Below are 14,479 nucleotides of genomic sequence, written 5' to 3' on the forward strand. Positions count from 1 at the left end.
GTTTATGTGTCACTTTTGTTGATTAATGAATAAAATGCTTTGGCATATGGCAAAGCAGGATATGGCTGGGCTGTAATATCTATCTATCTATCTATCTATCTATCTATCTATCTATCATCTATCTAATCTATCTATCATCTCTATCTATCTATCTATCTATCTATCTATCATCTATCTCTATCTATCTATCTATCTATCTATCTATCATCTATCTATCTATCTATCTCTATCCATCTCTATCTATCTATCTATCTAATCTATCTATCATCTATCTATCTCTATCCATCTCTATCTATCTATCTATCTATCTATCTATCTATCTATCTATCTATCTATCTATAGAGAGAGAGTAGGCAGAGTCAAAGAGATGCCACATAGCTACTGAAGGATAAAGATGCCACTGGAACTTTACCAGTAGACCGCAGCCTCATGGTGATACACAGATTAATAGAAGCAGATTAATTTAAGATTATAAGAGCTAGCTAGAAATACACCTAAGCCAAACAATGTTGTAATTTACATAGTTTCCATATGATTAATCACATCTGGGCAGCTGGGAAATGAATGAGCAGTCTCCATTTACAATTAAGTGTATGTGATATGTAAAGGATGTAAGGAAACATGGGTGAAGGTCTTAGCATGGGGAGATAGGGTAAATTTAACTATATATGAGACAGGAAAAATACCTTTCATGTGAGTAAGGATAGACCAGCTGAAGAGGAAAGAAAGGAGAGGAATTAATAAGCAAGTAGAGGAGAAACTCTACAACTGGGAGGTGAAAAGTTTTAAAGACAGCGCTGTTAAAGAGAGAAATCCAGTATCAATGTGAGACCACATAGGAATACAACTTTGGTATGCATAAAATAGTTAAACAGAGTTTCTGTTCCAATAATGAAACAGTGTTAGTGTCCCTAACCGGAGCATTGTCCTTATCTGCAGAGGAACAGTGGTAATCTGAAGAATAAAGCAGACAAGAGATGATGGAACTCCTCTGTTAGGATACCACAGTGTAAATGCAGCAGATTGAAGGAGAAGAAAAGGGTCAGGAGGTATGAGAATATGAATATGAACATAAACTGAGTCTGCTTCTGTAGACAAGAGGTAAGTCTCATATATGGACGAAAGGGATGGATGGATGAAAGAGGAGGAAAAGAAAGGGAGACTCTGTATAAAGAATGACAGTTCAAGGTAAGGAAAAATGAATGGATCTCAATTCACAGATTTCTGACTCAAACACAAATTTCTTTTGCTATATGATGGGATGCGGGAGAAGTAAGGGAATGAGGAATGCTTTGGAATAGAACAAAGTGAAGGCATAAATTTCACTTGGGGCTTTTCATACATACAATAGAGGGAAGATGGTTAGTGAACAGTTGAGCAAAAATCCATATGTTACAGACACATGGATATCTGAGTTTCAAATGGTAATCTAGGGGATTGGAGTATGTGAAATTTTCTTGAAATTTATATAAAATTATGATGTTAAAGCCCATCCAATTTCTTTTTTTTAAATATTTATTTATTTGTTATGTATACAATATTCTGTCTGTGTGTATACCTGCAGGCCAGAAGAGGGCACCAGACCCCATTATAGATGGTTGTGAGCCACCATGTGGTTGCTGGGAATTGAACTCAGAACCTTTGGAAGAGCAGGCAATGCTCTTAACCTCTGAGCCATCTCTCCAGCCCCTCCAATTTCTTCAAGAATGTCAATATATAAAATGACATAGAACAAAGTACAAATAAACAAACAAAAGTTACCGGGGATGTGCAGACAGAAGAAGAGAGGAGCATTAGTCCACTTGGTATCTCAGTAGAAATGCATAGACTGTCTATGAAAGGATGGGAGATGTAAACCTCTAAAAGAGAAGTTGAGAAAAATCATGAATGATTGGAATGATTATACACATTTGGAATTTGAGGTTTTAATTACAATGGTAACTGTCAGATCAATTGTAGAATATGTAACCTAGATATATATTCATTTTTTATTTTGAATTTTAATGAACCCATTATTTTCTCATTAGGATACTGGAGATAAAAAATGATAATGCACAACAAAACTGTCATCTCCCAGTTCCTCCTCCTGGGCCTGCCCATCCCCCCAGAGCACCAGCACCTGTTCTATGCTCTGTTCCTGGCCATGTACCTCACCACTGTCCTGGGGAACCTCATCATCATCATCCTCATTCTACTGGATTCTCATCTCCATATGCCTATGTACTTCTTTCTTAGCAACTTGTCCTTCTCTGACTTCTGCTTCTCCTCTGTCACAATGCCCAAATTACTGCAGAGCATGCAGAGCCAGGACACATCCATCCCCTATGCAGGTTGTCTGACACAAATGTACTTTTTAATGGTTTTTGGAGACGTGGAAAGTTTCCTTCTTGTAGTCATGGCCTATGACCGCTATGTGGCCATCTGTTTCCCCCTTCATTACACCAGTATCATGAGTCCCAAACTCTGTGTGTGTCTTATGGTATTCTGCTGGGTTCTTACCATGCTGTATTCCATGTTGCACACTCTACTCTTGGCTAGATTGTCATTTTGTGAAAACAACCTGATCCCCCATTTTTTCTGTGACATATCTGCTCTGCTCAAGTTGGCCTGCTCTGACACTTATATTAATGAATTAATGATATTTATAATGGGGGGACTTGTTAGTGTCATCCCATTCTCACTCATCATTGTATCCTATGTAAAAATTGTCTGCTCCATCCTAAAGGTTTCATCTGCTCGGGTTATCCACAAGGTCTTCTCCACTTGTGGATCCCACCTGTCTGTGGTCTCACTGTTCTATGGGACAATTATTGCTCTCTATATATTTCCATCAGCTAACAACTCCACTGTGAAGGATACTGCCATGGCCATGATGTGCACTGTGGTGACTCCCATGTTGAACCCCTTCATCTATAGCCTAAGGAACAGGGATATGAAAGAGGCCTTGAAAAATGTCCTTTGCAAAAAGGAAATCTCTTTATAATTACAACACTTTGATTTTAACTTAAACTTACCTAGTAAATATATTGATATTGATGATAAAATATATGTATGAAATATTAAAAATTCAATATTATATTTCAAAATTATATTTCTGCTGCAAACAGGAATGTTTCAAAGTTTTTCAGTTAGAGAATGGGACCTTAGTGACATAGTAATGCCATCCTCTGCCTTTCCTGTGTCATTCTAGAATATCATTAGATAAGAGCCACTGTTTTTATCAGATCTCCATTCCTCACATTCTTGTTACCCAAAATTTTTTGATTTTATGCAAATTTCTGTGCTGAATGCAGTATACTTTTAAAATATAAATAAATGATTTATCATGGTCCTATGGTGATGCTCAGTAATCTTTTTTCTGTTTATTTTTCTCACATACAGTACATCCTGACCACAGTTTCTCCTCCCTTCACTCTTTCCATTACCTCTCCAACATCCCTTCTCTCCCAGATCTACTCCTCTTTCATTTCCTTTCAGAAAAGAACAGGGATCCCAGGGATATCAACTGAACAGAGCATAACAAGATGCAGTAAGACTAAGCAGAAACACTTATATTAAGGCTGGACAAGGGAACTCAGTAAGAATAAAAGGATCCCAAGAGCAGACAAAAGTGTCAGAGATACCCCAGCTTCTACTGTTAGGAGTCCCATAAAAACCTCAAGCTAAATAACCACAACAAGTACGAAGAGTTCCTAGAGCAGACACATTCAGGCTCCATGATTGCTGTTTCAGTCTCTGTGAATCTCATTAGCCCTGCTTAGTTGACTTTGTGGGCCATAATTTCCTCATTTCTTTGACCTCTCTTTGTCTCCAATAATATTTCCCCCTCATAATTTGTATGGCTCCCCAACATCCATCTATTGATTATGTGTGGATCTTTTAATCTGCTTCTATCAGCTGCCAGAGAAAACTTCTCTGATGATGATTAATATTGGAATAAATCTATTAGTATAGCAGATTGCCATTAGTGATAATTTTATTATTTATTTTATTATTTATTGTCATCTCTTGGTAGGTTGTATTTGATTCTATCCTAGGTCTCTGAGTGATCCAACTTCCAGTTTCTGACCATATAGGCAGGTCATGGGATTCCCCTCTTTTCTTTGGCCTAAAGTTAGATCAGTCATTCGTTGGCCACTGCCACAAGCTCTGTGCCCCAGCACATCTTGCAGACAAAACTGGCCTGATTTCAAGATTTTATGGAGGGATTGGTGTCACAACTCCACCACTGGGAGCTTGTCCTTGTTAAAGAAGGTGGCCAGTTCAATAACTAAGGAGCACTTCATTATACAAATATGTTACAATTTTAGACCCATTCTTCATTTGAGGGACATATCTAGGTTGTTTCTATCTCTGGTAATTGTGAATAAAGCCACTATCAACATAGTTGAGCAAATATCCATGTGGTAGGATTGAGTGTCTTTTGTATATATGCTTAAGAGTGGTATAGCTGGGTCTTGAGGTAAACAGAGTCAAAATTTTATGAGGAACTGCAATATTGATGCCAACAGTGGCTGCATAAGTTTGTATTCCCTCCATCAATAAAGGAGTGTTTCTCTTGCTCTAAATCTTTACCAGCATGAGGTATCAATTGTGTTATTGATCTTAACCATTCTGATAAGTATAAGATAAAATTTCAATGATGTGGGAGTGTCATCTGTCTATCTGATGATTTCATTGCTTAATTAATGAAGAAACTGCTTGGCCTGATAGGTCAGAACATAGGTGGGTGAAGTAGACAGAACAGGATGCTGGGAGTGAGGCAGATGCCTCGGGCAGATGCCCTGCCTTTCCTCTCTGGGTCAGTCGCCATGAAGCTAGCCACCAAGTCAGACATGCTGAATCTTTCCTGGTAAGACACCACTTCATGGTGCTACACACATTACTAAATATGGGTTAAAGTAAGATGTGAGAATTGGTCAATAAGAGGCTAGAACCAATTGGCTAGGCAGTGTTTAAATCAATACAATTTTTGTGTTGTTATTTCAGGGCATAAGCTAGCCAGGCGGCCGGGAGCTGGGCGGGAGGAAAAGCAGGCCTGTCTGCAGCTCCTCACTACATTTCAAAGTAGTTTTGATTTAAATTTCCTTGATGGTTAAGGATGTTGAACATTTCCTTAAGTGTTTCTCAGTCATTTGAGATTCATCTATTGAGAATTCTCTGTTTTATATGCACTCCATTTTTAACTCTGATAAATTTTTATTACTTTATAAATAATAGGAATCAAAATTTCCACTTCCTCCCCTCCTCCAACTTCCAACACACTCCCCCGCTCCCCTTCTCCCCCTCCACTCCAGTCCTAAGAGAGGGCAGGGTACCCTGCCCTGTGGAAAGTCCAAACCCTTCCCCCCTCCATCCAGGCTTAGGAAGGTATACATCCAAATAGAATAGGATCCCAAAAAGCCAGTACATGCAGTAGAGACAAATCCCAGTGCCATCATCATTGGCTTCTCAGTATGCCTCAATTGTGAGCCACATTCAGAGGGTCCAGTTTGATCCCATGCTCATTCAGTCCCAGTCCAGCTAGATTTGGTGAGCTACCATTAATTCAGGCATGCTGTCTCAGTGGGTGGACCCACTCCTTGGTGTAGGGGGTTCTTCTGTCTATGTGTTGCTTTCATTGGTTGAATAAAGAAACTGCCTTGGCCTTTTGATAGGGCAGAAATTAGGTAGGTGGAGTAGATAGAACTGAATGCTGGGAAGAAGAGCAGAGTCAGGCAGACACCATGGATCTCTTGCCTGGGACAGATGCTGGTTACAATCTTGCTGGTAAGCCACAGTCACATGGCAATACACAGATTAATTGATATGGGTTAAATTAAGATGTGAGAATTAGCCAATAAGAAGTTAGAGCTAATGGGCCAGGCAGTGTTTTAATTAATAAAGTCTCTGTGTGATTATTTCGGGCATAAGCTAGCTGGGCAGACAGGACAAAAAGCAGACCCTCTCTACATCAACATATTGGTCTATTTAAATTGTTCACCTGGTCTTGATTTAATTTTGGTATATGATATTTATCTAAAAATGTCCATTTCTTTTACATTTTCCAATTTTGTGGCATATAGGCTTTTGTAGTAAGATCTAATGATTCTCTGAACTTCCTCAGTGTCTGTTGTTATGCCCCCCTTTTCATTTCTGATCTTGTTAATTTGAGTGTTCTCTCTCCGCCTTTTGATTAGTTTGGATAGGGGTTGGTCAGTCTTGTTGATTTTCTCAAAGAACCCGCTCTTTGTTTCATTGATTCTTTGGATTGTTTTCTGTGTTTCTATTTTGTTGATTTCAGCCCTCAGTTTGATTATTTCCAGTCTTTCACTCTTCCTGGGTGAGTCTGCTTCTTTTTTTTCTAGAGCTTTCAGGTGTGCTGTTAAGTCTCTAATGTGAGATTTCTCCATTTTGTTTATGTAGGCACTTAGTGCTATGAACTTTTCTCTTAGCACTGCTTTCATAGTGTCCCATAGGTTTGGGTATGTTGTGTCTTCATTTTTGTTGAATTAAAGGAAGGCTTTGATTTCTTTATTTCTTCTTTGACCCAGGGGTTGTTCAGTAGTTGACCGTTCAGTTCCCATGAGTTTGTAGGCTTTCTGGGGGTGGAATTGTTTTTAAATTCTAGCTTTACTCCATGGTGATCCAATAAGACACAGGTGGTTACTACAATATTTTTGTATCTGTGGAAGTTTGCTTTGTTCCCAAGTATGTGATCAACTTTTAAGAAGGTTCCATGAGATGCTGAGAAGAAGGTATATTCTTTTGTATTTGGGTGGAATGTTCTATAGATGTCTGTTAATTCCATTTGATCCATGACATCTGTTAGTTCTCTTATTTCTCTGTTAAGTTTCTGTCTGGTTGACCTGTCCACTGGTGAGAGAGGGGTGTTGAAATCTTCTACTATTAGTTTGTGGGGTTTGATGTGTAATTTGAGTTCTAGTAATGTTTCTTTTACATATATGGGTGCTTTTATATTAGCTGCATAGATATTCAGGATTGAGACTTCATCTTGATGAATTGTTCCTGTTATGAGTATAAAGTATCTCTTCTGACTGATCTTAGTTTGAAATCAATTTTGTTAGATATTAGGATAGCCACATCCACTGTTTCTTAGGTCCATTTGCTTGGAAAACCTTTTCCCAACTCTTTACTCTGAGTAGATGTCTGTCTTTGTGGTTGAGGTGTGTTTCTTGTAAACAGCAGAATGTTGGATCCTGTTTTTGTATCCATTCTCTTAGCCTATGCCTTTTTATAGGTGAGTTCGTCCATTGATATTAAACGATATTAATGACCAGTGGTTGTTAACTCCAGTTAGCTTTTGGTGGTAGTGTTCGTGTGTTTACCTTCTTTGAGTTGTCTTTGAGTTGGTGGAGGGTTGTCAGATGTCTGTGCTCTGATGGGCATTGTTGGCTTCCTTGGGTTGAGGTTTTCTTTCTAGTACTTTCTGTAAGGCTGGGTTTTTGGATACATAAATATTAAATCTGTTTTTGTCATGGAATATCTTGTTTTCTCCATCAATGGTGAAAGAAAGCTTTGCTGGGTATAGTAGTCTAGGCTTGCATCCAAGGTCTCTTATTGTCTGCAGCACATCTATCCAAGACCTTCTGGCTTTCATGGTTTCCCTTGAGAAGTCAAGTGAAATTCTGATAGGTTTCCCTTTATATGTTGCTTTACCTTTTTCCTTTGCAGCTCTTAATATTCTTTCTTTATTCTGTATGTTTTGTGTTTTGATTATTAAATGGTGAGGGGATTTTTTTGATCCAATCTATTTGATGTTTTGTATGCTTCTTGTACCTTCATAGGAATATCCTTCTTTAGGTTGGGAAAGTTTTCTTCTATAATTTTGTTGAATATATTTTCTGGGCCTTTGAGCTGTAATTCTTCTCCTTATTCTACCCCTATTATTTTTAGGTTTGGTGTTTTCATGGTGTCCCAGATGTTTTGTGCTAAGAATTTGTTGGATTTGCTGTTTTCTTTGATCAATGAGTCTATTTCCTCCATTATATCCTCAGCACCTGAGATTCTTTCTTCTATCTCTTATATTCTGTTGGTTATACTTGTCTCTGTAATTCCTGTTCACTTACCCAGCCATCTCTTGGTTTGTATTTTCTTCATTACCTCCATTTCAGTTTTCAAGTCTTGAACTGTTTCCTTTACCTGTTTGATTGCTTTTTATTGTTTTTCTTGGGTATCTTTGAGGGATTTACTAGTTTCTTCTTTTTGTTAGTCTTCTCTTCTATTTCTTTAAAGGAGTTTTTCACTTCCTGTTTAAAATTCTCCATCATTTTCATAAGGATACACGTAAAGTCAATTTCTTCTACTTCTGGGTTAGTGTAACACCTGAGTCTGTCTTACTCTCTTGCTACAGTTCTTTGCATGCCACTGTACCATACATGAGCTGGGCAAGGGCCTGGAGATTGAAAGAACACACAAGAGACCTGGGTCATTTGAAAGGAGATCAACCAAGTGCCATTTATTCGACTTTGGAGAATGTTCCATCAGTGGGTATGGTGCTAGTGATAACCGGTGGCTTAATGACAGATTTTCAGTTTTCATTGGAGGTCCAGTTCTTGAGAGGCTGCTTGTGCTCAGACTATAGCTCCACACATGTTTGTATACAGTCAACACTAAATAAGCTCAGCAGGTTTGTTGTTGTTTTATTTTATTTTATTTTATTTTATTTACTTTATGACAAGAGAAAACAAAGTTGACTGCTAATAATGCTAAGTGAGACAGGAGAGGAATTGGGGGTGGCTTTAATATGAACACATTAAATGCATGTGTGAATACTAAATAAGTACTTTAAAATATCAAAGGCAACAGTTACCCCATCTGACCTACATATTCCAAGATTTAATTTTTCTTTGTGGCTGAATAAAATTTCTTTGCATATATGTACACGTTTTTTTCTTACTAATTCCTCAGTTGAAGTACACCTGGAAGGATTTCATTGCCTACATATTCTGAATAACGAGGCAATTGACAGTTCTGAGCAAGAATCTATGTAACCGTATATCAAGTTCTTTTGGCATATGCCAGGGAATAGTAGAACTTTGTAACATGGTGGATCTATCTTTAGCCTTTTGAGACCTATACACCTAGCTGCTGCACAAGGAATTCCCCCCAGGCAGGTGGGGAATTGCCACACCCAAGATGGAATAAACAATGCTCTACAGCTAATCACCAGGCTGGGCAGAGGGAGCACCTGTACAGAATGTTTTAGCTGGATGACCAGAAACTGTCCTCAAGATAAACCTCAGAAGCAGGGGTAGACCTGGGCCCTACAGTTAGGATGTTTAAGTCTTATTGTTGTGTATTTGCTGGATTCTGGTATCATCATGTTGCTTTCCAGGTTATTGGAGGAATTCTTGCATTGGCGCCTACCCAGATCTTCCTTCAAATGAGGCCAGCAAGAGTCGTGGCATCTTGGTCCAATCTTTGCTGTGGCTGACTGTGTACTTGGGAGTTTTTCTTGATCTGTCCTCTCTTAGGTCCCCTCAGCACTGGAGCTGGCTCTCAGATCCCCTCTTCCGTGAAGCAAGCTGAGTTGGGGGATCCAAGGACCCTACAGATGAAAATGAATACTTGGGGGCAGGCTGGAATGTGATAAAGAAAGCCAGCAGCCCAGTTTAGATCTGCTCAGAAAAGGAGCAGGGCCTCTTCCCGGGCTCCAAAGACCTTGCAGACAAAAAAGGCAGGCTTGGGATGCAAGGTGGGGCAGTACAAAGAAACCCCAGAGGCAGGGACACTCCTGCTGGCTCCCCAACCTCTCAGCCCTGAAGTAGGCTGAGTTGGAGGATCCAAGGACCTCGCAGATAAAAAGGAGTGCCTGGGGGCAGGCTGGAATGTGCTAAAGAATGCCAGCAGCTGGGAAACACCCCGCTGGATTGCCAGAAGAGCTTAAGGAGTTGGAGGGGGCTGTACTCAGTTCCCTGGGACCACCTGGCCATGCGGCCACTCACTCACCTGTCTCAATCTACTCAGCACAGAAGCAGGGCCTCTTGCCAGGTTACAAGGACCTGTCTGGATGCTCTCAGCACCTCTGAACTCCACTTTCAATTGGATTGTTTGGTTTATTGTTGTCTAGATTCTTGAGTTCTTTATATATTTTGCATATTGATCCACTATCAAGTATGGAGTTTGTGTAAAGCTTTTCCCATTCTGTAGGCTGTTTATTTGTCCAGTTTCTGGTGTACTTTGCCTTATAGAAGAAGATTTTCAGTTTCATGAGGTTCCATTTATTAATTGTTGTGCTCAGTGTCTATGCTATTAGTGTTCTACTCAGGAAGTTGTCTTTTGTACCAATGTGTTCAAGGCTATTACCTATTTTCTCTTCTATCAGATGCAGTTTGTAGCTTAATGTTGATATCTTTGATCCACTTAGATTTGAATTTTGTGCTGCTTGATAAATATGGATCTATTTGTATTCTTCTACATATTGACTTCCAGTTAGACAAGTATCATTTGTTGAAGATGTTTTCTACTTCTGTTGTATATTTCTGGCACACTTTTTAAAAATCAGGTGTCTACATGCATGTGAATTTATGTCTGGGTCTTTGGTTCTATTCCATTAATCATCATGTCTCTTTTTATGCAATACCATGTGATTTTTATTACTGTAGCTCTGACATACAGGTTGAAATCAGCTATGGTGATGCCTCCAGAACTTCTTTTATTTTTCAGCACTGTTCTATCTATTCTATTTGTTTGTTTGTTTTTCCATATGAACTTGAGTACTGTTCTTTCAAGATTGAAAAATAATTGTATTGTAATTTTGATAAGGATTGCTATTGGTAGTATACACATCTTTCTTATAATAATTCTACCAAACCATGAGCATGGAAGATCTTCCTATTTTGTTATATATTCTTCAATTTCATTCTTCAAAGACTTGAAGTTTTTGTCATATAAATCTTGGACTTGCTTGGTTAGGGTTATATGCTGTGGAAGCACATTCTGCTCTAGCCAATAGCCCTTAAGATACCAGCCCACTTGGGCATAGTCTCTTATACTGTAAAAGCAGCAGTAACTGTGCACTGCTTCTTGTTCCGGCTGCTAGACTCTGTTCCTGTTCATGCAGAGGACTTTTGTCTAGGACAGTGATCTCTAAGTTTTCCCCTTAAATAAATAACCCTTTTATTATTCATAATTCTGAACTGGTGTGGGATTGTTTTGTGACTTATGTCATCATCTGGTGCCTGAACATTTGGTTTTAGAAACCCCAGGCTCCACTGCCCACCACTGGCTCAGTTAGAGAAATGGTCAAAATGTGTGCTTTAAGTAGCAAAGCAATGCCTCAAGTTTGGACTCAGTTAATCTCAGCACTCCTAGAAAGGTGACCACAGTTACCTTGGATGTGCTTTTTTTTTAAAGAGGAGGCAAGAATTTTAGAGCAACAAGAAAAGCAAAAGGACTTGATATTTCCCTAGATCAAATGCTAGGCAAAGGACTTTACTCTGATCTTTAGGAACAAGCTCTTTATGATGACCATACCTTGTCCCTATGTAGCACAGCAGCTTTAAAGGCTTAGGACAGGATTCAGGAACTAGGAAAGAGAGTTGAATCATATATTAGGGTCAAACAGGGTCAGAGAGACCCTTTCAGTGACTTTTTGCAAAGACTAACTAGGGCAGTATGAATAGGAGTAACTGACCCAGAAGCTAGACGTATAATAATTGAATCTTTGGCTTATGAGAATGCCAATATAGAGTGCAAAGGATTCTTGGTCCTCTAAAGATCAGATCAGTACCCATGGATGAATGGGTCCTGTATACAATGAATGTCGAGACACTCGACTATGGTACTGAAGCTTGGGTAAGAGAAGCAATTTCCAATGGTAAGTGAAGACATCAAAATACCAAATGTTTTAATTGTGGTAGAATGGGACATTTGAGAAGGGATTGTAGAAATGGCTTCTTATGAATAATGTCTCCTCTGGGAATGGCAAAATAGGAGGACTCAGACTTCAGGAATATGTAGGAGGTATGGCAAAGGCCAACATTGGACCAATGAATGTAGGTCAATGAAAGACAAGGCAACTTGATACCATCAGGAAATGTTGTGGGGGGCCTCTTTCAGGCCCCCATGACAAATGTGGTCTAGTCATTCCCAGTTACTGTGGAGAACATGTCTTACAAGGAAAATTTAAAAATCCAATGCCTGCTGTGAAAAGCAATACTGGTCTGAAGATGGGATAAATGTGGAAGATGAGTCAAAAACTCCAGTAGGACAGAGGAAACATATATTCTGGCAGACTTCTATAATGATCAAAGACCAAAGCTAAGAGTATGTATAAATGGCATTTTTATTGAAGGCTTATTAGATATGGGTGCAGATGTAAATACTATTACTCCAGAATCTTGGCATCCGAATTGGCCTCTTCAGGAGGTAGATGTTCAGTTCCTGGAAATTGGAACCCTATCTCAGGTAAGACAAAGCATGAGATGGGTTGAATGCATAGGGACAGTAGGACAAACATGAAGAACAAGGACATATACAGTCAATATTGTGTTGGTTTCTCAGGAAATTGGGAGTCAACCTACCTCAGGATCCAGCAATACCACTCTTGGGAATATACCCAAGAGATGCCCAATCATACTACAAAAGCATTCATTCAACTATGTTCATAGCAGCATTATTTGTAATAGTCAGAACCTGGAAACATCTTAGATACCCCTCAATGGAAGAATGGATAAAGAAAGTGTGGAACATAAACACATTAGAGTACTACTCAGCAGTAAAAAACAATGACATCTTGAATTTTGCATGCAAATGGATGGAAATAGAAAACACTATCCTGAGTGAGATAACCCAGACCCCAAAAGATGAATATGGTATGTACTCACTCATTAGTGGACTCTAGCCATAAACAAAGGACATTGAGCCTGTAGTTCACAAGCCTAGAGAAGCCAAATAATAAGGTGAACCCAAAGAAAAACATATATAGATCCTCCTAGAAATTGGAAGAAGACAAGATTGCTTGGCAAAGCTGGGAGCATGAGGGAGGGGTAGGAATAGGGTGTGGAGAAGGGGAGGGGGGAGAGAGAAGAGAAAAGGGAAGGCTTGGGGAGAGCTTGGGGGAGTGGGAAGGTTGAGATGGAGGAAGGGCAGATATAGGAGCAGGAAAGAAGATATCTTCATTAAGGTAATGATTTTTGCGTTGGCAAGAGACTTGGCTCTAGAGGGGATCCCAGGTGTCCATGGGGATGTCCTCAGCTAGGTCCTTGGACAGCAGAGGAGAGGGTACGTGAACTGGCCATATCCCATAGTCACACTGATGAATATCTCGAATATCATCATAGAACCTTCATCCAGCAATGGATGGAGATAGAGACAGAGACCCACATTGGAGCACTTAACTGAGCTCCCAAGGTCTAGCCGAAGAGCGGAAGGAGGGAGAAGATTAACAAGAAAGACAGGACTGCTAAGGGTTGGTCCACCCACTGAGACAGTGTGCCTGATCTAATAGGAGATCACCAAATCAAGCTGGACTGAGATTAAATGAGCATGTGATCAAACTGGACTCTTTGAATATGGCTGACAATGGGGGCTGACTGAGAAGCCATTGATAATGGCACTGGGACTTTTTTCTACTGCATGTACTGGCTTTTTGGGACCCTAGTCTATCTGGATGCACTCCTTCCTAGGCCTGGATGGAGGGAGGAGGGCCTTGTACTTCCCACAGGGCAGGGTACCCTGCCCTCTCTTAAGACTGGAAGGGGAGGGAGGAGGGTGAGTGGTGGAGTAGGAGGGGAATGGGAGGAGGGGAGGAAGTGGAAATTTTTGAATGGAAAAATAAAAATATTAAAAAAAGAAAAGAAAGCAAAGAAAACCAGCCCACAAATCACATTCCTAGAGAACATAGACAACAATAAGGACCCTAAGAGAGACATACATAGATCTAATCTACATGGGTAGTAGAAAAAGGCAAGATTTCCTGAGTAAATTAGGAACATGGGGACCTTGGGTGAGGTTTGATAAGGTAAGGGGAGAGGCAGGGAGGGGAGCAGAGAAAAATGAAGAGCTCAATAAAAAAATCAATACAAAAAATACAAAAAGTCTATCAAAATGAATTCTTAATTCTGAACATTTATACCACAAATAAAGGGTACTCATATTTGTAAAAGAAACTTTATTAAAGTTTAAATCACACAGAAGACCCAATACACTTTGGTGGGACACTTCAACATCCCATTATCAACAATGGACAGGTCTTCCAGAGAGAAAATTTACAATGCAATAAGGGAACTAACAGACATTATGGCTCAAATGGACTTAACAGACATCTATAGAATATTTTATTTCAACACAAAAGAATAAACCTTCTCAACACCTCATGTAGCCTTCTCTAAAACTTATCACATAATTTATCATAAAGAAAATCTAAACATATCCAAAATAATTGCAATTAGACCCTCTATTTTATCAGATTACCATGGATTAAAGTTAGAATTCAACAACAAGTACACTCAGTCACAAAGAGACTGAGAGGCTA

At 39.4% G+C, this 14,479-nt stretch overlaps 1 protein-coding gene across 1 annotated transcript; it reads left to right on the forward strand.

The window, feature by feature from the left end:
* Positions 1-2,044: 2,044 nt before the first annotated feature.
* On the forward strand, positions 2,045-2,983 carry LOC119811907 (olfactory receptor 1468-like). The gene has a single exon (XM_038326082.1). It carries the CDS (start codon positions 2,045-2,047, stop codon positions 2,981-2,983), a length of 939 nt encoding a protein of 312 aa, XP_038182010.1.
* Positions 2,984-14,479: the final 11,496 nt, after the last annotated feature.

The sequence above is a fragment of the Arvicola amphibius genome, chromosome 4 (genome assembly GCF_903992535.2).
Source record: "Arvicola amphibius chromosome 4, mArvAmp1.2, whole genome shotgun sequence".
NCBI classification, from domain to species: domain Eukaryota; kingdom Metazoa; phylum Chordata; class Mammalia; order Rodentia; family Cricetidae; genus Arvicola; species Arvicola amphibius.